Here is a 27,191-nt window from a genome sequence, read left to right as displayed (position 1 = left end):
CATATAGTGCATCCAGGAATGTATTCACAATGCTTCACTATTTCCACATTTTGTAATAGTATAGCCTGAGTACAAATTTCTTTCCCCCTCAAAATTCTACACAAAACACCCGGTAATAAATTGTTTTTTTTTTCAGATTTTCCAACGCGTACAGGTGGAGCCTAGGGTTGCTATTTTTTTTTTTGGATAAGGCTGTAACATAATATGACAATGCTGAGAATCATTTCCAGATGTACTGTAAAGGACTATAACAGCAATATGTAAGGAATATTTTATCAAGAAGAGGGTTTTAATAAGAGTGTAAAAACATTATTTTATAATTACACACACAAAGATATGAACATGAAAAAAAAAACAATCACAAAATGCAAGCCACTGTTTAAAACACATTAAAACGATTACACAGGTAACTTCTCCTCTGTACATTATTCAAGTATTGTATTGTACTGTTGATCAATTTTATACTTCAAGTGAATGTCACTGGTCAGACTTCTTATCCTGGTGTCGCCCCCTATTGACCATTACACAAAAATGCGGGTTAAAAGCCCATGGTCACCTTCACATAAGTTATTTCGATCAAGGGTGGGAAAAACATGGCCCAGGGACCACTTCTGATAATAGCTTAGCAGTGATGGGACATTGTGATTTTCTTGGAATGCTGTAGAAATGTCATCATTTAAAAAATAAAAAAAATCCGTGTTGCATATTGATATTTGTTTTCTACTTATTGTGAGAAATCGATAGCATGATCTGTGTTTTGAGATAGATGAATATCATCTATTATTAATAACATAATGTAAGGTAATTTGAGAAAATTTCTAATTTGAAAAGTGTGTTATTAAATTGGTACTTCACATTAGTCACTCCCAAGTCATCAGGAATCTAGTAATATTTGTTGCATTATTGCATATTCTTGCTGTTCCCCCCCTAAAATTGGTTACTTAAAAGTGATTGATGATTTTTTCCCCATCTCATATTGTAATTGATGATGAAATAAAATACAACAGTAAAATTTTACATAAATATTTTTTATTGTATTACAGTAGAACTATAAATTGTAAGTACAATTCAAAATGTGAATTACTGTACTATTTTATGATTAAAATCACTTCATTGTTGCATTTAGCTATTTTTTCAATAAATATGAAATATATTTTTTTTTAATTACGTTTCCAAATTGGCGGCACGGTGGGCGACTGGTTAGAGCGTCAGCCTCACAGTTCTGAGGACCCGGGTTCATTCCCCGGCCCCGACTGTGTGGAGTTTGCATGTTCTCCCCGTACCTGCGTGGGTTTTCTCCGGGCACTCCGGTTTCCTCCCACATCCCAAAAAAAACATGCATAAATTGGAGACTCTAAATTGCCCGTAGGTGTGCATGTGAGTGCGAATGGTTGTCTGTTTCTATGTGCTCTGCGATTGGCTGGCAACCAGTTCAGGGTGTACCCCGCCTCCTGCCCGATGACAGCTGGGATAGGCTGCAGCACGCCCGCGACCCTAGTGAGGAGAAGCGGCTCAGAAAATGGATGGATGGATGTATGTTTCCAAATTGACAATAAAAATGAGAAAATAAAATGTCATAAATGCATTGAACATTTGTATTTACATTATTAATCAAATTAGTTAATTTGACTGAATTAACTATAATTAATTTTTAAAATGAAACTGAATTATCATTATTAAAATGATTTTTTTAACGTATTTTATAAACACTTAAAAGAAAAATTGAATCTTCGAGTGACCTGTACCAAATTCCCACGTGGCCATTGAGCCCCAAAGTTTTCCCACCCCTGGTTTAGATGTATTTGATGTTCATTTGATTGTTGGTCAGCATCTCCTCAACATCCTTTACTTTAAATCCAAACTTAGCACGGCTGCATGTAGTGCCTGCGCGTACTCTGCGAAGAGAGAAATGTCTGTTATCAGAGTTTTGTTTCTTTACCACCAAGTCGGGTTAGTGACGCAGGCGGCCGGAAGTACCTTTCGGATTGTTGTGGAAGACACAGTTGTTGGCGCAAGTGTCGGGGTGCGACTCCCAGAAGGACGAAGCACAGCAGCACATCGGTGGGAGGTCCAACTTCTTGTTGGCCATTCGATCCCTCACCTGGGATCTCAGAGCGTCGATGTACCTGTATACAATTTAACGGAGATCACACTTCTGAAAAATCTCCATGTTGTGACATAATGGGAAGCTTTTCTATTTGGCTTTTCCTGACATTTTTGTTGAATGAACAGTTCCACAAAACCTCCAGTCTTCTGCGAGAACGCAAAAAAAAAAGTGAAGTCAAATAGAACATCTGAACTATATTTGGGTTACTCCAAGGCAGTTTAAATGGTGGCAGGTGTATGCTGACTCCAAGTTAGCATGAATTTGAATGTGCTGTGTTTTCTGAACACAGTCAAAACCAGTTATTAAGAGGGTGTGCACACTTTGTAACCATATCTGAGTTGTATATTTTTACTTCAGGTACAGGTTACAAATGGTAGAATGAAATTTGAAATGATTGCTTGACCACATTTTTTTAATACTGCAAAAAAACTAGCATTTGAACAGGGATGTGTAGACTTTTAATATCCACCTTTTGTATCGTTCCATTAATCCCCCACTGAAAGGGTCAATCAATAAAGGGAGCATTATCACCTTTAAAAATACAGATTATGTGTATTGGATCCCATTTGTAAACGTGATGGGCCACATTGTCGCCTCTTTAACTACCTGGTCGCCACAATCCCTTTTTCGGTTTCACGTCTCCTCCTCTCCAGCTCGGCCGCTTTCTCCTCCCCCTCCAGCTTGAGGCGCTCCAGGACGAGCATCTCCCGCTCCTCCAGTCGCTGCCGGACGTGCGTGAGCTGCCGTGCTCGCTCCAGCTGCCGCTCCTCCTCCAGGCGAGCCTTTTCCTTGTCCGCTTTGATCCTTCGAGGTGCGGAGAAAGAGGCAAAGGGCCAAAAACAAATAAACAATAGGGACATTTAAGTAATAATATGATTGGTTTATTTGGTTTCACAGTTACAACCAGCCCCTCTATTGGTCTCTGGTTTATTACATAGTGCTTACTCTCCGCAGAGACTCATTTAGGTATACCTGCAGTCTAATCAGTGGCAGCAGCAGCTTGGCAGAGTGAACAGCTCTTAAAAAATAAATAAAATAAAAATTAGGTTAAGTACTTGCTTCAAGCTGTTTATTGCCACTTCCAGGTGAAGTTTACTGTAGAACTTGAAATAAGGCAAAGAGAATTACACGTTGTGTATTTAATCAAACCACAATTACTTTTGTCTCACGGAAGTCCGCTAGCTTAATGTTAACACACAATGCAAACCGTCGTAGACGGGCATATAAAACTAGCATCCATGTTGTGGTAATTATCAACCTTACTGATAACTGAAGACAAAATAGTGGCAATACATGCAGACATACAACACAATACTCTGAGGCATATATTCTTTTGCCCCTGCCAAAATGACTAATATTGCAGCTCAGTTGCAACTAGACTTTACACCGATTTGATCGGGCTGATCGGTATCGGCCGATATTTAGCATTTTATGCTGATCGGCTTTCATGTCATAATTCGCCGAGCCAATCAATGCTCCGCAAAATGCATTAACTCCGCGTCGCTGCGTGCACAGTATATTTGAATCCAAAAGCTAGTTTATTTTTAGCCTTGTTGCGTGTCTTTTGACGTAGTACTGTAAATATCTGACGGCCAATGAAGTTATTTATAAAAAAAACACGTCGGTGTGAGACAGACAACACGTCGGAGACAGGCAACACGTAATGTTAGTTAATGTTAGTTAAGCCACCACTGTACGAACTTATTGAGACGAGTGAATGTATTACGAGCTGTCGTGCTGCACACAAGCTTGTCACATTGCGGTCTGTCATCACCTCGCCGTCTTCTTCAGGTGCTTCCTGTGCTGGTTGTTTTCTTTCACGCGCTGCCGCTCCACGCTCATGAAGTGGCGGCGGTGCATCAGGAACTGCAACTGGCGCTGTAAAGGAGACGCCCCCTGTTACTTCTATGTTTTTTGTTTTTGTTTGTTTAATGAGATGAGTCACTATTGACTGATACCTGTCTTTTCAACTCCTCCTTGTCCTGTATAGGCCAGAGGACCTTCGGGATTCTCAGCTCAGACCTGGAAATGTCTACTCCCCACCCACGAGCACTTGTCTGAAACATGTAAACATGCGATTGGAATCCTGGACTGTGAGGCAGACGAACTACTAGTCAACCATGCTCAGCTAGAGGGTTAGCGATGACTATTTTTCCACCCGTCACATCTATTACTCACGGCTTGTCATTGCCTTTGAATAACTTTGCTCTTCCACCATATCGCAGCTTGTTAGAAAATTATATGCCTATGCACATCTGAAATGTTTTCTGTTAATTATAACCTCATACAATCTTTACTGCAAAGACAAAGAAGACCTTGTTGAGGGGGCACCAGTTGCATGAGGAAGATGATAACTGCCTGATCATGTGTGTTTATACAGTATATGACCTCACCTGAGGAGAAACAAACACTTATTTACAAGCAACCATCGGGTTTTATTTTTTAACTCTCTCCTTGCTTTCAAGTTTTTATCTCTCCTTTCAGGGTTAACATTTTTCCCTTGACACGTTGGCGTTGATCTGTTAAAATGGTAGACACAGTGGGCCACGGGGAAACTTTTAGCTCCTGGAACTTCAAGCACAGCAAGAACTAGAACCCTTAGGCAGAAATGCAACATAAGACTTCTGCACAGTACTTTGAAAACAAATAAATTGCTATAATGGGAACTTCCTTAAAAATGAGGTGTAGAATAAACGGGGATAAACACGACAGTCTCTTCGCCTGACCTGATTGGAGTTATTTAAGGAAAAGTGAAGTTACAGGGTGATATTTAATGCTGTCATAAGCCTCGAGATAAAGCGGAAATGTTTGTGTCACAAAGACTATATTTTGTGATCATGTGATTAATGGCAGCCATTTCGATGTTAAAGTTGGGGTTTTAATGACGTTGCACACCAAAGCATGTTGTGTGGGTCTAATGGGTGTCTTGCCGGGTGTCTAACCAGGTGGCATCTGTGTTCATCTTCCTCTTCCTCCTCTTCTTCCTCCTCCTCCTCCTCCCTCAGGACGTCACATTCAGTCATCTATTGAGGACAACGACCACCTTAGACCTCACATGATTACCATTTAAAAGGAAGTGCTGGAAGTGCGGTGGCAACACTTAACGCTCACATGTCTGGTGAGCGATATCTTCCAGTTGTCTGCAGAAGGCTCTGACGTCTCGTCGACGGACAGGCTGGTCTGGCACCCCGCCAGTTTGAGTCGGACTTGCCTGGTGCTGTCACGGACCTGGGAAGGAAAAGAAAAGAACAAAAGAAACAATAAAGAGCCCCATTCTAAGGCTATTCCAATGCAAAAATGCAGACAACATAACGATGGTGTCTTTATGTATTTGTATGTATGTTTTTTTGATAGATATTATGCAAAAAAACAAAAAAAAACCTCTTGCTGTACCTCATTGATGTTTGTCTTTTCTGGCACACTTTGATGCTGTTTTGGGATTCTTCCGTCAACATTCAGCTATACGGTTTTAGAAGATCCCGTCAGTGCTGAAGGTGTACAGACACCGCATTTCCTACCACTTCCAAATAATGTCACGGTGCGGTATTACCACTGAATGCGCTTCCTGAAGCCTCCTCTTGCTGATGACAGCCACACGATGACGCACTTGCGCTTGGAATCTTCGCAGGCTCTCTTCATTCTCCCTTCGCTTCTCTGCTTGAAGCTCATCAGTGAAAGAAGCCACGTCCTAACAACGTTATAAGGTCATATATATATATATATACATATATATATATGGTGTCTTTTAATTCGGTCTACCATCACAAAAATGTAAAACGAATAAAAGAAAGAAAGCACGGCTAAGTAAAGGCCGAAATTGACAACAAGCTAGCTTTAGGCACTCACACACGGATGCTCCTCGAATTCTTGGCCGTCCTCCACCCAGGCTCCCACGGCCACCACCGCCTGGTTCCTCTCGGCCAACACGTTGTTGGACCGGTGGTCCTTTCCCGGCTTGTTGGGAACTTTCCCCCGGGTCTCTTTTGCCGTCGTCGCCCGCTTAGCGAGCATGGTTGCTAAGAGGTCGATAATGCACGCTCAGGGAACTCCCGAGTTTCAAGTTAAGTTTTAGTTCAGCTTTCGCGAACGTCGTTTTGTTAGTCACAGGGTAAAAATTGTTTTTTATCTGTAAACATAAATTTGTGTTTTTTTCATGTTAGCGACGTTAAAGAAATGTTTCGCTCGCTTGTCGGTTCGTCTGTTAAACATGGCCCCGGTTCACTGCTGCCCCCTAAAGCACTGGAGGTGCAATTTATTTTCCACCCTCTCCTACGACTACAATCATATAGCGAGGTTACATATCCCTTTATGACGGAAATGGTGACACACACAAACAATCAAAGGCGTTTTGTTCACGTTTTTTATTAATTTAAAAAATAGGCCAGTATTTTGGCACAAAAACGTTCAGATGTAAAGGTTACTCTGAGGGTCTCTGGTTCTGCCAATCTTGCGGAGGGCGTCTGAGCTTGGGCATGGATCCAACTGAGGAGAGAAAGAGAGCAACAGAAGATTATCCATCCATCCATTTTCTGTACCGCTTATCCTCACTAGGGTCACGAGTATGCTGCAACCTATCCCAACTAATTGCGGGCGAGAGGCCGAGTACACCCTGAAGTGGTCGCCAGCCAATCGCAGGGCACATATAAACAAACAAACATTCGTGCACACATTCGCACCTATGGGCAATTTAGAGCCTTCAATCAACCTACCATGCATGTTTTGGGGAATTGGGAGGAAACCAGAGTACCCGGAGAAAACCCACCCAGGCAAGGGGAGAACATGCAGACTCCACACAGGCGAGGCCGGGATTAGATTAAAAAAAGGGAGTAACGCCAGTGTAAAAAACGCTGCAAGCAGCAACAAACGGGGTCATCACGCCCCTCCTTTAAGAAAACTCAAAATGATAAACTTCGATGCCATCCTCCGCCAACATAAGACAGCATAGGAAATAAAAAATAATTTTTGCATCGCCCATCTGTGTAGTATACGTGGAACTCATTTGGGCCAATTCCCCAGGAGGATTGCGTCGAAGTACGAATACTGGAGTTGGCCCGAAATGGCCGCTTCAACTCCAAAATGCTGAAATGTTTTCCCCCTTTCCAGTCAGTACTGAGCAAATTTGCACAAAATGGGTGCTTCAAACCAAAATTGCGGACTTCCTGTTTCATTTCGCAAATGGGTCCCTTGAGTCTTGTTATTATAGACATGTCTATCCAATTTTGTGTGTGCTTTTTTTGTTTCAACTTTCTAAGAGAAGTTACCAAGTGTGCCACACAAATGCATACATTTTCACCAGGATACACATGCTTGCAAAATGTGGTGCGTTTTCGGGCATTTTGAGACCCCCAAAAGGCGATAAATTGGGCAAAATCGTTAACTGTGAGCAGCATCAAAGGCTTGTAAACCATAAACATAAAAGCACAACTAACCTTTATGGACTTTCCAAGCTTGGCGAGCGCCGGGTTGTAGGCCTCCATGGTGACCGAGTCGGCGCCAATGACGTCGCTGAAGCACTGGTAGACGACGGCGGATATGCGGTGGACTTGGCAGTGGTTCAGCACTAATTAAAGAGCCAGGAGGACATACTGTAAAGCAGTCATTCCCAACCACTTGGCCGTGGCTCAATAAAGGTTGAGGAAACACTGCCTGGAGCATCACTGTGAGAAGGTATGGTTGTTTCATGGTAATACCTGCAGCTGGAAGTCCAGCGAGTATGTTAGGCTGCTCCAGAGCCGGGCACACAGGCGGCCCGCTGAAGGTGCCGGTGTGGAGGGAGCGCAAGAAGGGCACCGAGCTGCCGCAAAGGTAGTCGGCGCTCTTGTAGTCGGCCACGGAGCTGTCAGACAGGACTGTCACGTCCAGGTCTCTGTGCTGCAGGCAGTCCAACACCTGCAAGGGGTCAGACACCACACAAAAATTCAAGCTTTTCCACCGTGCGACAATGAGGCGCGCTAAAGCGGCCACACCAGCGCGAAGCCCGTTTTCACACACCGGCTGTCACATTGAACTTTTATTTATTTTTTTAACCTCACTCCTTTGCCTTCTCTTGGTGACGTGCAAACACTCACGGACAACAACGAGGCGCTCTAAAGTGGCCAAGCCAACCCGAAGCCCTGGTCCACATGCTGGCTGTAGGTCACTTAAAGGAAAAAAAAAAACATTACGCGCTCCTTGGTCTTTTGCATTTCTCTGCGTGATGTGAGCACACTCACAGCTGACAATGAGGCACTCTAACGGCCACGCCAGCCAGCTAGCTAGCTTTTGTAGGCTTCTGATTTCAAAACTGGCTATTCATCAATGTGTTGTGTATACTGTATGTAATTACTGTATATGAGGTAATCTTTCATTTATATGGGTTCACAGTTGTAGCGGCCCTCCGAGGGAAGTCATAACTACGGTGTACCGCGTGACAAAAATGAGTTTGACACGCCTGAGTTAGACTATTGTAAAAATAAATAAAAATACCTTTTCTGCCCACTGGAACTGCTGATCTTCTGCGACATAGCATGTCAACTGGCAGATTAGAACCTAGAGAAGGAATAACACCCAAAATGTGATACCACTTTGCTAATCTGAAGTGTGAAAAACCTCATCCATTCATTGATTTTTATTTTTTTGTATATCATCTGTAGGAAATATGTGAAAATGTAGATTTTTTTTTTTTTTGCAAAGGAAAGTCCAACAAGCATAGAAGATGTTACATCACGGTCATACTTTGGATTTTAAACTTACAGACGGCTCGTCCCTGTGTCGGTAGAAGAGGCACGCCGACTGCTCACCGCGTCCCGCCCTGCTCCTCTCGTTCCACACGGACGCGCGTCCCACGGCGTCCCACTTTTCCGAGGAGAGAACGTACACGGACAGAAACCCTGGCGGAGACGAGACGTCAGTGTTCAAGTCTGCGTGGAGGGGGGGGGTTCTTCTTTGTGTTGTTTGTGGTTTTGCTTACGGGAAGCGTTGTGTCCCACAGCGAGGATGAAAAGAGAGCACGGCAGCTTGTCTCCGGACTTGAGGTCATCACACACCTCAGGACCCCAATGGAGATGAACCTCCCTGATTAAAGAAAGGAATTGAGTTAAAAACTGTACAAAATGTCACAAACTCAATATGAAGTACACTGTCCTGTCCAATCATAAACGGGACATAATGTGGAAAATGTACTTTTTATTGACTTGTAAACAAAAAGTTAATATCACTTCAAACTCATTTTACAACATTATCCTTCAAAATAAATGACTCACAGATGATTGAATTTAGAAAAAAATGCAGTGGACGTTTATCGCCGTCACGAGGTATCACTTCAACATACTTCCTTGACACCAATTGCTACGTTATCAACCAGGGCAAATAGTTTTTTGTTGTTGTCAACGAATGGTTAAGGATAGTTTCCACAGAAAACTATGTGAATTGTTGAATAGTGAAACGTGAATATTTAGGGTTTCACAGTCAACTTGGTGATAAAATGTTGCCTCCACAAGTAAAAATGTAATTAAACCCCTCTGGGAGTGTGCGACCTCACGCAAGGTAAGCAGAGCTGTATCGTGAGTGTTGTAGGACGGAGATGATGAGCGACATTTACTTGATTGCTGGTTTAATCAGTGCTATAATTCCCGATCCCTGGGGTATTTTGATGAAAGTAAGGAACCTGGAAACTATTTTCAATTCGTGGGAAAAAAAAATCCATAACATTTCTCTTGTCTGTGTTAATTGCGTTTACTCATACCACCATCTCTCCCCTCGCCGGTTGAGGTAATTCGCCTCATGTTTACCTCTTTTCCTCGAGTTCTTTGCGGATTTGGGCGTCTTCGTCGTCCTCGTCAAAATCCTCTTCGTCGTCTTCCTCCACAGCCCGAGAGTAAACAGACAAAACCTCGCCGAAAAACGTGGCCATTATCCAAGCGAAAGTTCGATTAAAAAGAAAAAGATTACTGATTTAGCGATGGTGCGGCGGACAGGAAGTACTTCCGGTTGTCTTCCGCAATTCGCGATCTTTTCAAAATAAGACTGCATTGGCTACCGTTACTATCACAATCATGTGTCTGTCCAATTTTAATTTTCAATACATTATTTTACGAGTTAGTTTTAATGGCGAGTCGCTTTATGCAATATAAGCATGTTAATTGAATTTTAAATGGATGATCACGAAATACCATTAATAAAAAAAAAAAAAGTCCTTTCGGTTACGTTCCACAATGTTACAAGTACCACTTGTGGTACAAGAATCACTGAATTAAATGCAAATAACATGTACAGCATTTGTAGGTATGCATACATCCAGTTTAAAGATTGTTTTAATCCAGCAAAGTACATTGTTTACTTTTCGTGCAGAGTACTTGTTTTACTTTTCCAATACAGTTCATTTTGTAAAGTTCTGTTGCATTTAACTTAAGTACTGTACAATACATTTGGATTTAATCTTTAAAAACCACAAACATTTATTCAACTAAGATTTTTTATTTATGCACAGTACCAAATCATTTAACTACTTTTTTCTTTAACATTGACACTGCACTTAAATATAGGAAAACAACAAAAAACACTGCTCTTAAATGATTTGATTAAAATGTAAACAATTTGGGAATGAGTGAATGACTCCAAATGTTGCTGCGTTCGGAATCATTCATCATTACACAATTCACAATTTATAAAATTTGGTCTTAAAATGATTGTATTTTACATAATCAATACAATGCACTTAATGTTCATTCATGTTCTCATGCGTAGCTTTTTATTACTCTGATGTAGAACATGCATTTGTATTAAATGTAAAACAAAAGTTTGACATGCTTGTATACATTATTTTATTTTTTAAAAGAATAACACAGTAAAAGTAATTCACTTTACATAAATGTTACACATAAGCAGAAATAAAAATGAAAAAGCTCCGCTATCAACTGCAAAATGAAATGTCCCATCACATTCAAACTCATTTCTCCAGCATCTGAACATTGAGGGGATGCGTCCTGCAAAGTGTCATTATCCTGTTGGATGGATCTTGTGTGTGAGCTCATAGCGGTCTGGGCATGTTGGTCACCTCCTCCAGACACTCGTCGTACGCCTCCTGATAGTTTTCGTGAGGTTTGATCATGATCACGCAGGTGGGCCTCTTGGAGCCGGCGGACGCGCCCAAGTCCTGCAGAGATAGCGAAACATTAGCCACGGAGACTCTTGATTGACTCGGGGCCGCTCGAGTGGCAGGTCTAAAACAGAAGACCCCCGTACAGCATTGCGAGGAGCGACTCACCAATTTGGAGGGGATGTAGGCGTATGGCAGGTTTCTGTCCTCGCACATGACCGGCAGGTGGCAGTAGACTTCGATGGGTAGCGTGTCGCCGGCTAAGAGCACGATGCTGCACACAAGATGCACCGCATAAACCACGAGTGATGAGTAATATTTCAAACTGACATTTTTACATTTCATACAAAATGAATGAATACAGTCGTACTTCTATACTCACGAGAATTAAGAGTTTTGCAATATGAGCCAGTGCCGATTTTCTGTCTTGAGTTGCAAACAAAAATTGGAGTGCTAAATGGTGCCATGGAACTTCACAACAAGCAAACAGACAGCAAACAATTCTTTATTTAAAAAAAAAAAAAAAAAGAAAAAAGAAAAAAAAAAAAGGCAAAGTGCTTGCTTCAAGCTGTTTATTGTCATTCCCAGTTTACATTTAAGCAAAAACAAACAATTACACGCTGTATGTTTAATCAAACCACAAATTATGGAAGTTTGCTAGGTTAATGCTAACACACAATCCAAAACGCCATAGATGGGCTGACGAAACTAGCATTAATGTTGTAGTCGTTATATAGCTTTTAAGCAATGGATAATTGATCACAAACGTCCAGGAACAGATGTAGACAGATAATATAACAATATCCACATGCATTTATTCTCTATCCTCTGTGGAAAAGGACTAATATTAACTAACTTTGAGTAACTTATTTGTAAATTTGTATCTACTGCCATTTGGTGACCAAGGCAGACACATTGAAGCATGAAATTAATTCTTTACATTCAATTTAATTATGTTGTTACTGTATGTTTTTATAAAGTAAAATACAGCGCCATTTTTCTTATTCACACTTAACGGCACACATACAACACTACGGGTGCTGTGACTCAGCTTGTCCTAATATACAGGAATTACATCACAAAAAACTATTTCAATACACTCTTTTACAATGTTTTTATGTAATAGTGCGATTTTTCTTTATTTAAAAACAAAAAAAAGTGGTGGTGTGTTTGGGGGGCTGGAACAGATTAATGGCATTTTCAAATGCAGAACATAAATTTATTAGATTACTTGAGTTGGAAGCTTGGTAACGGAATAATTTAAACTCAAAAGTCAAAGTAGGACTGCATTTTATGTCTACATTGCATGGGAATAAAATCATGGAGGACTCACCCTTTCTCACCCTTTCCAATAAACTTTTGAACTTCTTTCACTCCTCGGCGGATGTTCTTTAATTTGGACGCTGAAATGACAGCCACCATTTTAAAACACATTTTTTAAAATATGATATTGTAATCATCCATTTGGCTAAACAGTCGTGCTAAAAAAAAAAGAAAAAAGAAAAGATTATTATTAGACGAAGTCGCAAGCGTTAAATGCATTAAAGCGCCAAGAAGAGAGTCAAACTATGCCGGAAATGAACAATGTGGCACGGTAAGTGGTTAAAGATACCCTTTTTGACGCATTTGTAGAGTTTCTTGCTGAGCTTTCTCGTGGCTAGCGGCTGCGCGATGGCGTTCATGTTGGCCACCAACTCCTGGTAAGACCTCCCGTTACCACCGCCAGCCGCCGCGGCGTCCTCGACGGCGGCCACCTTTTCCTTCTTTACCTTCGTCATGTCTGAGCTCAAAAATCAACAATGGATTGTTTTTGTTTTTAAACCAATAGACTCAGGTCTTATTAGTGAGTAGCAGGAAGCTTTGCTCGCTAACTGTGAGCAAAAGCCAAAACATAACATGTGCTCAGTTTAGGAGTCTTCTTCTAAAACGGCTCTCGACGTGGATCACAACAGCGCCTCCACTGGATAGGAGAGTCACAACAGTTGGATTCAAAAAATCAGTTTAAGTAAAAAATTAAAAACAAAAAAATGAAGCAAAAAGTAAAAGCAATAATGATAATTAATTAATAAAAACAATTATATATATATATATATTGACGATGGAGGACAGTCCTGCAGTTGTTGTTAACTTGGTTATTACATATATTTTTGATTGATTACCCCTTGTCATGTTTGCTATATAATACTGTATATCTTTATATTGTGTTTAAAGTTGTACTAAATTAGAGACTTTTGTCAAGGCTAGAACCCATTATTCATGTTCACATTAGTTTTTATGGGAACATTATGTGCGAGTAACAAACTATTCAATTTATAAACCCCATTCAATAACCAATTAAGTTCGTAAATTGAGCTACCACTGTGCAATATAATACAAATGTAAACAATTAAAAAACAATTTTAAAAATGTAATTATGGACACGCACTTTCCACAAAAAAAAACAATAAAGAAAAAATGCGATAAAAAAATACTTGCGTAATACTTATGATTATTTAAAATAAAAAATAAATGTTTGGGGGAAAATGTATAACATTTGTAATATAAAACAAAACAAAAACATGAAAAAATAATAGTTGTTGGCGAACCTTACAGCAATTTATTAAACACCAGGAGAAACATAAACACAGACAAGCCGACATCACATGCCATCCCACCAGGCCCCGCCTCTAAAAGGGACATGCATGTCCAGTAAACAGACTCTTCAATGTGGAGAGTATTTTCTATACATTTTATACATTTGCTTGTAATTATTTTTTTTCTGTGTTCAAATATATTAACACTGTATTAAAAAAAAAAAATGTTTTAATGCGTTTCAATCTCTTTAAAGTGTGTGGGAGGTGTAAAAACTGGAGTTCCGTGCAACAGTTGCTTTTTAAAAAAATGAAATGAAATGTTTTGATGAACCCTGTCAGTCGAACCAGGACGACCCGTGGCGGTAATGGCGAGGCCGCGGAATGCGTCAGGGTAAATAGTCGTATTCGTCTCCCGCCATCTGGTAGATGTTCTCCACGACTGCAGCTTGGTGCTGGAGGTGCAGAGGCGACGACAAGGAGCTGAAGCGCACCGAAGGGACAGACGGTTGCTGCTGATGACTGGAACACAAATTAATCACTGTCAAATGATCTTATTTGACAACTAAGTTGAAGAAAGTTGGTGTTTTACGATTCACAAAAGGTGTCGTGGAAAGCGGCAGGCGGTGGTGCCATTTCACATTCTTGAAAAGAAAAAAAAAAACAACAATACACGATGAGATTAAAAGTTATCATTTGAGTAAAGTTGTAGATTTTCAAAATTATAGTCATATTTTTTACAAAGATACATTTGAATATTTTCAAGAAGAAAATCCCATTATTTTGAGATTAATGTTGCAATTTTCCGTGAACAGAGTTGATTTTCAATATTTAAGTGCTGATTTGATGAAAATAAAGTTGTAATTTTTTGAGAAAACATTTGGAATTTAACGAGAATCCATTTGTATATATTTTCAAGAAAAACGTTGTGTATGCTTTGGATTAAAGTCGGCATTCTACGAGGATAAAGTCTTGTATTTTCAAGAAATAAAGTTGTGATTTTTTGGGAAAAAAATTGTAAATATTTTTTTGATATCCACCACAATTTAAGGTGTATATTTTCAAGATTAAAGTCGGGAATTCCACTAGAATAAAGATTTTTGAGAGAAAAAGTTTTTTTTTTTGAGAATAAAGTTGTTGTTTTTTAGATAGAAAGTCACGATTTTCTGAGATTGTGCATTGTCAAGAGAAAAAGATGTATATTTTTTAATTTAAAGTCGTAATTTCGAGAATAAAATCATACATTTTGAGATATAAATATGGAGAAATAATACATATAATATTTAGAGAAAAAGTAACATATTTCCTCGAACAAAACCTTTAATTTTATGAGAATAAAATTAAAGGTTTTGTTCGAAAGTTGTATATTTCCGAAAGTTGTATATTTTCAAACATTTCTTTGTGATTAAAGTCTCAATTTTAACCGGAATATGTTATACATTTTCAAGGTAAAAATCATACATTTGAGAATAAAGTAGGAGATTTCGAGAAAAAACTGAAACTTTTTAGATTAGTTGATGTATTATGACAATAAACTCGAATTTTCAAGGATAAAAAGCTTTTATTTCAAGATTCTTGTGACTTCTGTATTCGACTAAACAGAACAAAACAATTCCTTCTGGTTTCGCCTCTGAAGGTTGGCCAATGTTGTTTTTACGTCGCTAGTAAACGTTGATTCATAAGACACAAAAAGAAGACATACGCACCTTCAATGGTCTCCGCCAGTCACCTGAAGCAGAAGCGATTGCTACATTTTGTTTTGCCGAATGCGAAACTGAAACTTATCACGTTATAACTTCATAAGTTATCAATTTGAAGAAAAACGAAACAAGTTGTAGCTTGTTTATATTAAAGTCATATTTTATGAGAATAAAGTATGAGAATAAATAAAGTTACAACATGTATACTGGCCAATGGAGACGTGTGCGATTGAGCCTTGTGTGCTCTGGTGAGTCTTGCCTTTGGGACAATTGGCCTTGACCTTATGACTTGACCTTTACGTGGCTGTGCGTAGCCTATAGCTAGAATTTAAATTTGGGTTTGTAGTTCAAGTCATACATAGTAGGAGTTTAACAAGAAATGACACAGACTGACATTATTGAAGAAAAAAATCCCCAACATTTCCTTTTGCTGATATCCATCCAAGTATTTACTTTCATGTTTGACTCTCGCGCTTATTTTTCAACCTTCAGTGATGCTGGTTGAACCAGATATCTCGAACCTACTTGTACTTCCAACGAGCCAGAGCCAAGAGATGTGTGAGAAAAGGTTTAACATCCTCTTTTTGACACAATCTGCTGAGTGATTTGCGCTTTTTTTTGCTGTCTCTGGTTTTCCAATAGCTGTTATATCCACGACGTGACTCATCTCTGTGTCTGTCATGATGATATGTCACGCAGGAGATGCAGCACATAAAAAAACAGAAATGTGGCCAAGCCAAAGGGTGAAACCTACATTTTGGTGAGTCGCCGCCGTCGTTTACCTGAAGACCAAAAGCAAAAAGAAGTTCAGTTAATGTTTTGTAGCACACAATTTTGGGTACCATTTTATTTCTAATGGTCTTATTTTAACACAAAATTCTGCAATGCAATGTTCAAAGGTTTAGTTTTAAGAGAAGATATTTTTGTGATATAAAGTCAGAGTTTTGGGGGGGGGAAATTGTCTATTTATGAGGATAACAAGTAGGATATTTAAAAAAAAAAGGTATCATTTTAAAACAATGAAATGGTATATTTTCCAAAAAAAAGTGAGAATTTTCTTAGAATGAAGTCACATATTTTTAAGATGGATGTAATTTTAAGAGAAAAAGGTTGCCTATTTTCAGCATAATAGGTTGTAATCTTATGAGAATAAAATTTCAAGTTGTCCCCCTAAAAGTTGAATATTTCTTAGATTAAAGTCATAATTTTATAAGTATAAAGTCACATTGTAATAATAATAATAATCATAATAATAATATTACGAGAATGCATTTGCATATTTTGAGATCATTTTGAGATCATTTTAATAATTGAATGAAGTCATATACTGTATTTTCAAAAAGTTGTATATTTTTTAGATTAAAGTTGGAATTTTACAAGAATAAAGTGAGATATTAAAAAAGGATAATTTTATCAGAATAAAAAATCATAATTTTATCAGAATAAAGTCAGATATTTTCAAGATGTAAAGTCATAATCTACGAGAGAAAAAGTGCATTTTCACGTGATAAAAATATTTATGTTTTTGGGATTAAAGTAATAATTTTACAAGGATAAAACTGCATATTTTCCCCAAAAAGTTGTATAAGTAAAACGTTGTAATTTTACCAAAAGAAACCTATATATTTTGAAGAGTAAAATGTAGTATATTTTGAAGAAAAAAAGTTGTGTATTTTCGCGATTAAAGTCATAAATTTATGAGATTAAAATCGTATGATCGCCAAAGTATAAAGATCGGAATTTTACAATAATAAAATTGCATGTTTTCCAGAAAAAGTTGTATTCTTTCAAGATTAAAGTTGTAATTTTTCAAGAACAAAATCAAATATTTTAAAGATGCAAAATAGTCATAAATTGAATACCTTCTACTGCAGATTTGAAAAGGACAGTTTGCATATACTGGCCACTCATGGCAGAGTAGCATCTGCTCCATTTGCACACTGATTGAGGAGCATCTGTAACATTTGCACAACCAACATTGTCCCAGATGATCGCACTACTCGTCACTTTAAACCGCATACGCTCCTTGAAGTCTCGGCGCCCTTTGCACGATGGTCATTGCACCGGACTATTGCAATATTAGTCGTTCGAACTGCTCTAAGTGCTAGAGGACTCTGCATCTTTTTGCACAATTGTTTTTTGTCAATGTCTTCATGTCCCCAAAGTGTTCTGTAAATTGACTGTCTGTTGTACTAGAGCGGCTCCAACTACCGGAGACAAATTCCTTGTGTGTTTTGGACATACTTGGCAAATAAAGATGATTCTGATTCTGATTCTGATTTTATGAGGAAAAAAGTTACAACCGAGATAAAAGCATACCTTAAAAACGTCGCAAGGAGGCAGAGACAAACAAACACGGGCAAACTAAACTCGTAATTCTAAGGATTTAAGGTGATCTTCGGGCGGCTGGAGCGACCTACTGATGGCGCCGATGGCGATAGCGATCGTGACGAAGAGGATGAGCCCAAAGAGAACGCCCATCACAACCATAGACGTTGGGACGCTGCCATGCTGTATAGGAAGACAAAATGCAAAATTTCATGGGAGCACCGTCACAAGATATAGATGCAATAAAACATACCTTAATCATGCTTTACTTATTCAAAAAGTCTTCAGATGGAACATAATAAGGAAGCAAATATGTTTTTAATGCTTCTATTGAAAGAGTTTTAAGCAAATGATTCAGGTTATTTGATTCATCGTTTCAGCCATGGAGTGAAATTAAGCAGCCAAGTCAATCTTTTGTCAGCTCCCTATATTTGAAAATGTGTCTGTGTGTATGCCGTTCAAAATTTGTAATAACCGCCCCGACGTTGAGTTTCTCCACCCATGACATGATCGGCGAGGCTGGGTGAAAATCCAGAGTCACTTTCAAGCATCCGCCATCCTACACTGTCTGAAATGGGATCATGGAGAAACACCCACATCCCCGACAGGTGCGACACCCCTGCTCTCAAGTCAAATCCAAAAGGAATGTTTGGTTGGATGCGCAGAGTAGCGTTGGTAACAACGCACGACTCGATGTGTCGACGCAATTTGTGTTCGGACGTGTCCATGCACCACATACACACAGTGCAATGTATGAACTGCCGTCCCCACAAGTTGAAATGTTTTTTTCCCCACACTGGGGGCTCTGTTTCCTGACAGCGAAAGCCGGACTCGTCATTGGTCCAGCGGCGCATGAGCTGGCTCATTTGCATGAGACAGGAACAATGAAACGGGGTGATTTCAGCAAGAAATAGGGTGTAAATTGTCCTATTGTGTCGCGATCCTTGGGGTATTTTGATAATAATGTGTCACTGACGTGTTATTAAGAGAACTGGGAAGTGTTTGAAATTGTGCAAAATGCATAATGTTCCTCAAGGTGCTGTTGTTTGCCTCCTTATAGTTATATACATTCAGAAGTTCTGAGGACTGCATATGGCACACAGAAATGTCTGACCTCATTTTCAGTTTTGATGTTGCTTGAGGAGGAAGTTTGGAGGCCTACAGAGGAGGTCATCTGAGCTGCAAAAAAAATAAATAAAAAAAAATAAAAAATGAAGTGAAAGTGGACCATTATAGCCCAACTGCATCCGCTTTTCATATTTACATTTTCACATACTTACATTTTCATTTTCTGCTAGCAGCAGTTATTAGACAACCTGCACCACCCATCCAGAGGGGTTTTCAATTAAAGCTTATTCCGACCGACCGGCATCTTTATTTGTTTAAAAGTGAAGCTGCGATTTCATGTGTTATGTCGCACCTGCTGTGCTGCCGGCGGCAACGCGGTCCGTAGACATGTCTGTCTTTAAAGTGGTGGTTTGAGGAGCTGAAACAGAAAGAAATCTTTATATAAGGTGTTCAACAAATGTATTAGGCCCGTACACAATGTAAGGCTTCTGCCTCCCCTGCCCCAAATGAACACCATTGGCAATTTTTATGTTTCTGTAATGGTTATTACACCAGTATGTAAAATGAATTTTCCCATTTTACAAGAATAACAGAATGAAATATTAAAACACGTTATTTCTTGAGTTTGAGTTTGTTTGACTTCGTTAAAAAAAAACAAAAAACTCAGCAGTCAATGATAAAACTACATGAAAATAAAAACAGACCTTAAAAGTGTCTGTCACAAAATAATAATAACAAAAGAGTTTCTATGTTTGCGTTGCACTGTTGCTCGGCAGAATTTGTGGATTTCTAACTTGAAGGCCAGTATGAAATGAGATAAATTTGAGAGCGTAAAACAATACCAACAGGCATATATTCTTTATATATTTATATAATTTTGTTATTACAGTTTATTTACAGCCCCCTGGTAGCCAAAAGAAGAAGCACCACAATGCCCATTGAATAACTACGATGCACGAACGGTTTAATTATTTGCATCCCATTATTACTGTTTATTTTTATAAAATACAATACTGAAGAGTATGAATACACAAACGTTTTGTTAGTATTTTATTGGGGGGGGGGGGGGGGGGTGTGGCTGTAACGCATTAATCGCATTTCCATGAATTTCAGTGGGGAAAGATGCTTTGAGATACAAGTGTTTAGAGTTACAAGCGTGGTCAAGGAATGAACAAAACCTGTAAGACAAGGCACCGGTGGATGTACTTTTTAAAATGATAAAACATAATTTATTGCGAATTATTTTGCGCATCTCCAAGCAACGGCTTGCGCACCTCTGGCGGTCTGGGTACACGACACTGGTGTAGTGGTTCACATGAGGATAAATGTTAGAAAATGGATGGAATAACTTTCTCACCGTCCTTTATGATCAGCTTGATGTAATATTTCTCATCATTGAAAATACCATTGACCATCACCCGGCAGCCGTACTGCCCGGCGTCCTCCTTCTTCGCGTCCAGGATAGTCAACGAAATGTTCCCGGCCTCCAGGCGACCCAGCAGGCTGTACCTTATGCTTTTTGCCCTCACGCTGGACCCGTTGGTGGAGATGATCTGGTTACCGCAGCCCAGGACCGGCAAATATCCCCGGCTCCAACAGGCCGACAGACGCCCGTGTTTCAAGACGTCGTACGTGCATGTCAGCGTGACGTGCTGACCCACGATGCCAACCACGGGCGAGGCGCCAGACTCACAGACTTAAGCACAGAAAAACAGATTTTACTCATTATGAATATCACATCTCCGGGTACTCTGGTTTCCTCTCACATCCCCAAAACATGCATGGTAGGTTAATTGAAGACTCTAAATTGCCCGTAGGTGTGAATGTGAGTATGAATGGTTGTTTGTTTATATGTGCACAGCAATTGTCTGGCGAGCAGTTCAGGGTGTACCCCACCTTTAGCCCGAAGATAGCTGGAATAGGTGCTAGCACGCCCGCGACCCTAGTGAGGATAAGTGGTACAGAAAATGGATGGATGGATGAATATCACAATCACTCAACTATTTACTGTTTTTGCGCTCAATAACAGGATTGCTTTGGCGACAGCTGGTGGCATTTTGGAATGGAGGTGAGTTGAGGAGTTTCATTTAGGCAAAAGTAGTCCTTTGCCACCATCTTGTGGCACCTATAGGCAAATACAGTGCAGTATAGAGACATTTTGAGGGGTGCGTCAATCACGCTATTCACGGGAGTTCACTTATTTATCTAATGACAACAAACAAAAACATAAAACAAAATCCATCAGTCACCAGAGATGCTGATTAATAAATGCATCAATGTGTGCAGATCGCTACAGACGTATTTTGGTTGTCGAAGTTAGCTGTAACAAGTTTTGCTCTAACCAACAAACGAGAGGACAGAAAAATGCTGACGTCGTCGAGGGAGGGCAAATGTGAAAATCTGATTGGTTAAAAAAAGCAGTCCTATTGCTAATATAGTTTTAATTAAATGGGCCAGCACTACTGATTCTGAAGGCTCTTATGCAGATTAGACATGAAATAGCAACTCATAGAGGCTGAAACCTGATTGGACGAAACCAATCCAACATCCACATACATGTACTGGAAGAAACGCAGCAGAGAGAAATGCTATGAAATGAAGAGAATAGACTGTTTGGACTAAATTAAAACAATTTCATTGAACAAATATTAGTATTTAGGTTTGAATCTAGGTCAGTGCTTGTGATAGTGTTTAGGCCAGCAAAGACCTTTTAATAAAATAATGATCACAATATAAAAGCACGATACCTGTAAGAAGGAGGCAACAAAGGAGCAATGTGCTAAAGCGGGTCGTCATCTTCATGAGGCACCAGCGAGAATCGTCATCTTCATCGGCCAAGTCACGACCACAAACACGACGCCTGTGCAGATGATATATCCTGATTTTTTTTTTTTTAATTGTGAACTTTACCAGCATGTGCACACATGACTTCATTTCAGTGGCTCAATCGACTTCCTGTATAACTAAGGCCCCCGGGTTTCACTTCTTGATTGTCGTGAGCGCTGAAATTTTTTTTAAATTTTTTTTTTTAAAGTGGAAAAAAACAGTTGTCCTCATGACTATTTTAAAAAAACAGCAAAAAAAAAATCTAATTTAAAAAAAGATGTGTCCTTTCTGTTGGTTAAAATGAGAAAAAAAGTCAACAAAACAAAAATATCTGTTGTCCTGACTGCTAAAAACAGATGAAAAAAAATGCAAGTAAAACATAAAAAAGAATTGTCCTCCTTATTGGGGGGAAAAAGAAAACAAAACCTAACTTAAACAAGCTAACAAAAAAGGCAGGTCCTCCCATTTGATGAAAAAATATAAATAAAGTCATTGTTTTATATACAAAAAGGAAAAAGACTTGTCCTGCGTACTGGTAAAAAAGAAGAAAGAAAAATGTACCGGAAACTAAACTGAAAAAAATAAAATAAAAAAAAAATAATTTATATTTTCTAAATAGAAAATAGAAAAGAAAACTGAAATAAAACTTGGTCCACCCAATAGTAAAAAAAAAAAAAAGGTGACTTGTTAGACTTACTGGTAAAAAAAGGAAAAAGAAAAAACTAAGAAAAAATTATTTGTACTAGTAAGAGAAGGGTGAAAAAATAAATAAATGAAAGAACAAAAATTAACTTAAGCATAAAATAACAAGGTGTAGTGGTACACTCGCCTGACTTTGGTGCGGGCAGCGTGGGTTCAGTTCCCACTCAGTGACGGTGTGAATGTGAGTGTGAATGGTTGTCCGTATCTATATGTGCCCTGTGACTGACTGGCGACCAGTTCAGGGTGTAGTCTGCCTTTTGCCCGAAGTCAGCTGGGATAGGCTCCCGTGCCCCGTGACCCTAACCCGGATAAGCGGTGTTGAAAATGGATGGATGGATAAAATACAAAACCCACAGTTAAAAAAAAGGAAAAAAAACAGTAAATGAATAAAAAAGTCTTGTCTTCCCAACTGTTAAAATGTAATTTATGTTGGTGTCAATGGGTTGCAGAATATCAATATTCTTATCTATGCCATCATCAGTACTATAGTAAATATACTTCAAAACTATTCCTATCCTGGCCAAATTTTGTGAATTTTTTATTGTGAAAATTTTTAAAAAAAAATATGATTTCATCTTGGATACAGTAACGTCCAGAGGTATGTAGACAATGATAGCCAGTTTTACAAAATGTGTAAATACTGATTTAATTCATTGGAACATTATCAAAATATGTATATACTCAAAATAAAGCAATATTAAAAAATCAATATGGATACAAATTAAGCTTTTTTTAAAATTGAGATTTAATATTTGATGATGGTTTCACCGCATATCTCCTTTGACTCTAAAACAAAACCAAAAAAATTGAGGAAATAACATTCTATCTGACTCTACAGATACACATCGTCCTCCGCCTCTTCTGATTGGCTGCCGCCGCTGTCTGTCACTGCTTTCTGATTCGACCTCCAGATTCCTGCAGCCAACAATAAATAAGTAAGACTAGAAAATTAAATTTCTGTAGGAATTGCACGTGAATTTGTTGGTGAAAAAAAAACATGTTGTGGAATTAAGTGAATTGTTGAAATGAAGAAAGTCAGTCTTCAGGTTGTATTTGCTTGAATCGGTCGAGAAATGTGGAAGGATAAAGTAAACATACAAATGTTTCTTGATTTGGGATTTTTTGTGTGAAAAAGTCGTTCCCAAGATGTTCCAAATGAGACCAATATTTTGACGTTGGAATGTTTTGAATCAGTCAAGAAATGTGGAAGGAGGAGGGAGACATGTCAAAATGGCAATTTGTGCATTTTATTATGATATATATATATTTGTTTTTGTTAACCGTCACATTCACTTGATCATTCAAGTGAACGTGACGTTAAACAAAAAAAGTTCCACATTTTTCCCATTTCAAATCCAAACTGTTGAGCCTGTTTTTAGGAATTGTGGGAAAATTTGGAATTTTTGGAATGTGGTAAACAATGCAAGGCATTTCCTGAATTTGTTTGTCGTTGTTTTTTTTTTCTAAGCGAGCGTGTTTGTGTGTACGCACTGTAAGCCGCAGTGAGTATCACTGCAGGTATGAAGACGATGAAGGCGATTCTGAGTGTGTTTCCGAGGAACAACCGCAGATTGTTGCCGTCTTGGTGCCGGACAGGCGTCTGTCGCGAGAGACAAGCGTTAGAAAAACACCAAATTGGGCCATCTGCCACCCAGTTCTGTTGTCCATACCTGAACCCGCGCCACCACCGGTCCGGTTGTGTCGTCTACTGTGCTATCCCAGAAGATCATGCTCTCTGTGACATCACTTCCTGTCCCTGGTTCGATATTACCACCTGGTGTAGTCGGCGGCGCGTTCAGGTTCCTGGTGCCTGAAGGAGTGTGTATGGAAAGCCGTTCTGAACATTTATTCTCCTTTACATAAATCAGTTCGAGCATTTGTTTCAATCGTAAACGGCGTATGATGAACCGACGTTTGATGACGATGAGGAGTACGGAGAAGGTTTTGTCGTTGAAGGGTCCCGGCAGCTGAACTCGGCAGTGGTAAAAGCCAGAGTCCGAAGAGCGCACGTTAAAGATGGAGAGATAGGGCGCTTCGCCTGGGCCTGAGAACACTGAATACCTGCAGAAGAGGGCGAGGAGAAGGTTAACCATGGAAACCACATGAAACGATAAGTTACTTTTCCGTCAAAAGTTGTGAGAAAGCATTCCGGGACGTGTAGTCCTGGTGCGGAGCGGCGTACCTGTACGAGCTCTTGTACACGAGGCGCTTGCCGGCTACGTTGAGCAGCGTGTTGTGGCAGGAGAACACGGCCGGCTCACCTCTGCCCCAGCACACGTGCACGCCTCTACGCTCGGCAACCGCCACCCGGCACGGCAGTGCCACTCTACGCCCGGCCACACCCACCACCGTCTCCGCGGGACCCGCCCACACTGGTGCGGCCGCCAAAAAAAAGAAAAAAAAGATCATTGCCAATGCGTGAGTGACTATTGCAACATTGTCCAATCAAATCTTGTACCTCCGTATCTCTAAATACTGTAAGAATTTATCTTTGGATTAGACAAAAACAGACAAGAACAAAGTGGAGGGAATTATGAACAGTCCCAAATAGCCGTGAGTGTTAGCATAAAGCCTTCATGCTTCTGCTAAAAAGCTAAAAAAATAAATAAAAATAAAAATAAAATAAATGTCGTGAAAAGCCTGTTAGAAGATCTGAACTTTATTTGGGGTTAATAAGAGGCACTTTAAATAGTGGCAAGGTTAAAGAGTTTTAATGTGATTGCCTAAGTCTGAGCACAGCCCCATCCCCGCTTCACAGAGCGTCTGCGCACGTGTGCAACCAGATTATCTCACTTGTTTATTTTCAATTCCCCTCTGAGAGATAGATGTATTTTTGTTCAATTGAGTTGTACAGGTTATAGGTCATATTAGGGATGGAAAAAGGCTTGAATTGATTTATCTTGGCACATTTTCTACATCACAAAAAACTGGCATTTGAACGGGGGGGGGGGGTCAAGACTTTTTTTTTTTTTTTTTAAATCACCACTATATTTGTCATTTAAACAGCATATTAAGTGTTTTGGATCTTACAAAGAAACTCTGAGTAAAAATGGGTTTCTTTTATAGAAAAAAGGATGTTTTTCCTTTCGTGCTAGAAAAAGACTTTTCTTTCGCGAATGGACTACGGTGACATCTCCTTTTTCTTATTCAGTACATTTTCAACCAATCACATGCCTCCAAAACAAAGAGGGGATCTTTTCGTGTGTGCACTCACCTGTGACGCCGGCGACACAGGTGACGAGGTAGAGCAGCGGGAGCATGTTTACCGTCGTGTTCCCATGAGATCCACGGCAGACGGACGGACAGACGCAGGAAAAAATAAGCAGACGACTCAGTTTTGTCACTTCCCTTTTCCTTTGGATGGTACATATTTTTAGAAACTCTTTCTGTAGCCCAAAAAAAAAAAAAAACAAGGAAAATGAAACACACAAAAACATCTGCCTGGCTAATTATCAACATCAGCGAAAACAGTTAGAGGTGACAGGTCATCCATTCTCATGTTAGGCTTCATTCCTGTCAAATTAGATTTCTTAAATTGGAAAGACAAACATGGCTTTATTGACGCAACGGCCTGCATTGGACATAAAGATGATAGTCACATTGGCTTCGGACCAACAAGACTGCAAGTGTAAACTACGAAGTCCCATGATTGCAGGGTTATTTATTTTCTTATAATTATTCTAGTGTCAGGAAGAGCGATCGGCAAAAAATGAACCCAGTTTCTTGTCTTGTAGAAATTGCCTGTGCCATATACTGCTGGGCCAATGGCGCGTACAGATTTTGTTACCAATGCGACCAGAGTTGGATTTAAGGGTTGAACAAGCGAAGTGCCGGATCCCAGAGTGCGGAGAAAAAAACATCACTCCTGGAAGCAGCAGTTCATAAAATACACTGTGTGTATGTAACGGTTTTGGTGTGTTTTCATACCCCTGAATAAGTTTAATCTTTATGCACAAGAACAACAGAGAAATCGGCTGCATGCATTTCATGAGACGAACAAACACCACCACCCTTTCAGACCTCCCTTTTAGGCCACATTCTCTTTCTTTCTTTCTTTCTTTCTTTCTTTCTTTGACCAACTGACTATCTGTCTGTATTATATCTTCGCACCCAGACACATTTTTAGAAATAAACAGATAACGAAAGATTGCTGTTTAATTTCACACTTGATGGTTGGGCTGGTACTCTGGAAACCCAGCTATTTGTTGAGAAACAATAAAAGGTCAATTTACCATAATATGTCCTCTTTAAAAGTGAGTGCATCGACAACTTAGCAACTTTGTCACGTTTTTCCAAACAGCGGCTTGCGAGAATTCTTGCAACTTTTATTCTGCCGCATTATTGGAGACTTTGGGTGACTCTGATACTCCCTCCCAACTGCAGTCAGAGCAGGAGTCATTCACACACGATCGAACTCACAAAAGATACACTTGTTTCATTTTACACTTCAGAGACCCAACTATTTGTAGACAAGCTTTAAAAATTAAAGAAGTAAATTACCCCTAATAATACGCCCCCTGTGAAGCAACTGAGATTTGATTTCGTCCGCTATTTGACTGCAACTGGCAGAGGTGCTGTTGAGTCAATAGTTTATCTAAAGAATGGGAAGTTGAGAGAAATCCACATACACTTTCGCTACGGCACCATTTCAGAACATTCAGAGAGCGATTCTTTCACCCAATTAAAAATAATAGTGTTCTTTTTTTCCCCTGATTTTTGTGTGTGGAATGTACCTACTTGTCTATTGTGGAAATCCATGGTTAATAGTGACAACTTTTGAAACTTATTCTAATCCCCTTGTATTTGGGAAAGGA

General features: G+C 39.5%; 5 protein-coding genes across 9 annotated transcripts; all 5 read right to left on the bottom strand.

Moving 5' to 3' along the window:
* Window positions 1–341: 341 nt before the first annotated feature.
* On the bottom strand, window positions 342–6,301 carry ccdc15 (coiled-coil domain containing 15). 2 transcript variants are annotated; one of them, XM_061703327.1, is made up of 10 exons: window positions 5,954–6,301; window positions 5,658–5,795; window positions 5,501–5,566; window positions 5,219–5,335; window positions 5,050–5,130; window positions 4,066–4,164; window positions 3,882–3,985; window positions 2,714–2,911; window positions 1,978–2,126; window positions 342–1,895 (listed from the first exon to the last, which is right to left on the bottom strand). In XM_061703327.1, the coding sequence occupies exons 1-10, from the start codon at window positions 6,116–6,118 to the stop codon at window positions 1,846–1,848; spliced, it is 1,167 nt and encodes a 388-aa protein (XP_061559311.1). In that variant the 5' UTR covers window positions 6,119–6,301; the 3' UTR covers window positions 342–1,845. The 2 variants fall into 2 exon arrangements, with proteins under 2 accessions (XP_061559311.1, XP_061559312.1); XM_061703328.1 differs by having other exon boundaries at window positions 5,661–5,795.
* Window positions 6,302–6,464: 163 nt separating this feature from the next.
* psmg1 (proteasome (prosome, macropain) assembly chaperone 1) lies at window positions 6,465–10,066 on the bottom strand. Its single transcript, XM_061702738.1, has 7 exons — window positions 9,877–10,066; window positions 9,057–9,160; window positions 8,840–8,976; window positions 8,573–8,635; window positions 7,798–7,996; window positions 7,537–7,667; window positions 6,465–6,589 (listed from the first exon to the last, which is right to left on the bottom strand). Exons 1-7 carry the CDS (start codon window positions 9,996–9,998, stop codon window positions 6,512–6,514), a joined length of 834 nt encoding a protein of 277 aa, XP_061558722.1. The 5' UTR covers window positions 9,999–10,066; the 3' UTR covers window positions 6,465–6,511.
* Window positions 10,067–10,594: 528 nt separating this feature from the next.
* Window positions 10,595–13,131, bottom strand: nhp2 (NHP2 ribonucleoprotein homolog (yeast)). Its single transcript, XM_061702639.1, has 4 exons — window positions 12,796–13,131; window positions 12,517–12,586; window positions 11,352–11,457; window positions 10,595–11,240 (listed from the first exon to the last, which is right to left on the bottom strand). The coding sequence occupies exons 1-4, from the start codon at window positions 12,959–12,961 to the stop codon at window positions 11,115–11,117; spliced, it is 468 nt and encodes a 155-aa protein (XP_061558623.1). The 5' UTR covers window positions 12,962–13,131; the 3' UTR covers window positions 10,595–11,114.
* Window positions 13,132–13,635: 504 nt separating this feature from the next.
* On the bottom strand, window positions 13,636–21,861 carry LOC133416262 (hepatitis A virus cellular receptor 1 homolog). Of its 4 annotated transcripts, XM_061703059.1 has the most exons (9): window positions 21,597–21,861; window positions 20,851–20,974; window positions 20,207–20,545; window positions 19,202–19,267; window positions 18,896–18,960; window positions 17,874–17,964; window positions 17,316–17,408; window positions 16,208–16,235; window positions 13,636–14,275 (listed from the first exon to the last, which is right to left on the bottom strand). In XM_061703059.1, the coding sequence occupies exons 2-9, from the start codon at window positions 20,903–20,905 to the stop codon at window positions 14,143–14,145; spliced, it is 870 nt and encodes a 289-aa protein (XP_061559043.1). In that variant the 5' UTR covers window positions 20,906–20,974; window positions 21,597–21,861; the 3' UTR covers window positions 13,636–14,142. The 4 variants fall into 4 exon arrangements, with proteins under 4 accessions (XP_061559043.1, XP_061559042.1, XP_061559040.1 ...); XM_061703058.1 differs by lacking the exon at window positions 21,597–21,861 and having other exon boundaries at window positions 20,851–21,586; XM_061703056.1 differs by lacking the exon at window positions 20,851–20,974 and having other exon boundaries at window positions 13,642–14,275; window positions 21,597–21,855.
* A 944-nt stretch (window positions 21,862–22,805) lies between these two features.
* On the bottom strand, window positions 22,806–25,701 carry LOC133416151 (hepatitis A virus cellular receptor 1 homolog). Its single transcript, XM_061702852.1, has 6 exons — window positions 25,592–25,701; window positions 24,560–24,749; window positions 24,290–24,438; window positions 24,048–24,187; window positions 23,869–23,977; window positions 22,806–23,292 (listed from the first exon to the last, which is right to left on the bottom strand). Exons 1-6 carry the CDS (start codon window positions 25,635–25,637, stop codon window positions 23,210–23,212), a joined length of 717 nt encoding a protein of 238 aa, XP_061558836.1. The 5' UTR covers window positions 25,638–25,701; the 3' UTR covers window positions 22,806–23,209.
* Window positions 25,702–27,191: the final 1,490 nt, after the last annotated feature.

This window comes from Phycodurus eques, chromosome 17 (assembly GCF_024500275.1).
Source record: "Phycodurus eques isolate BA_2022a chromosome 17, UOR_Pequ_1.1, whole genome shotgun sequence".
NCBI lineage: Eukaryota > Metazoa > Chordata > Actinopteri > Syngnathiformes > Syngnathidae > Phycodurus > Phycodurus eques.
Note: the sequence above shows the minus strand (reverse complement) of the source record. Positions and strands in the feature narration are given on the sequence as shown.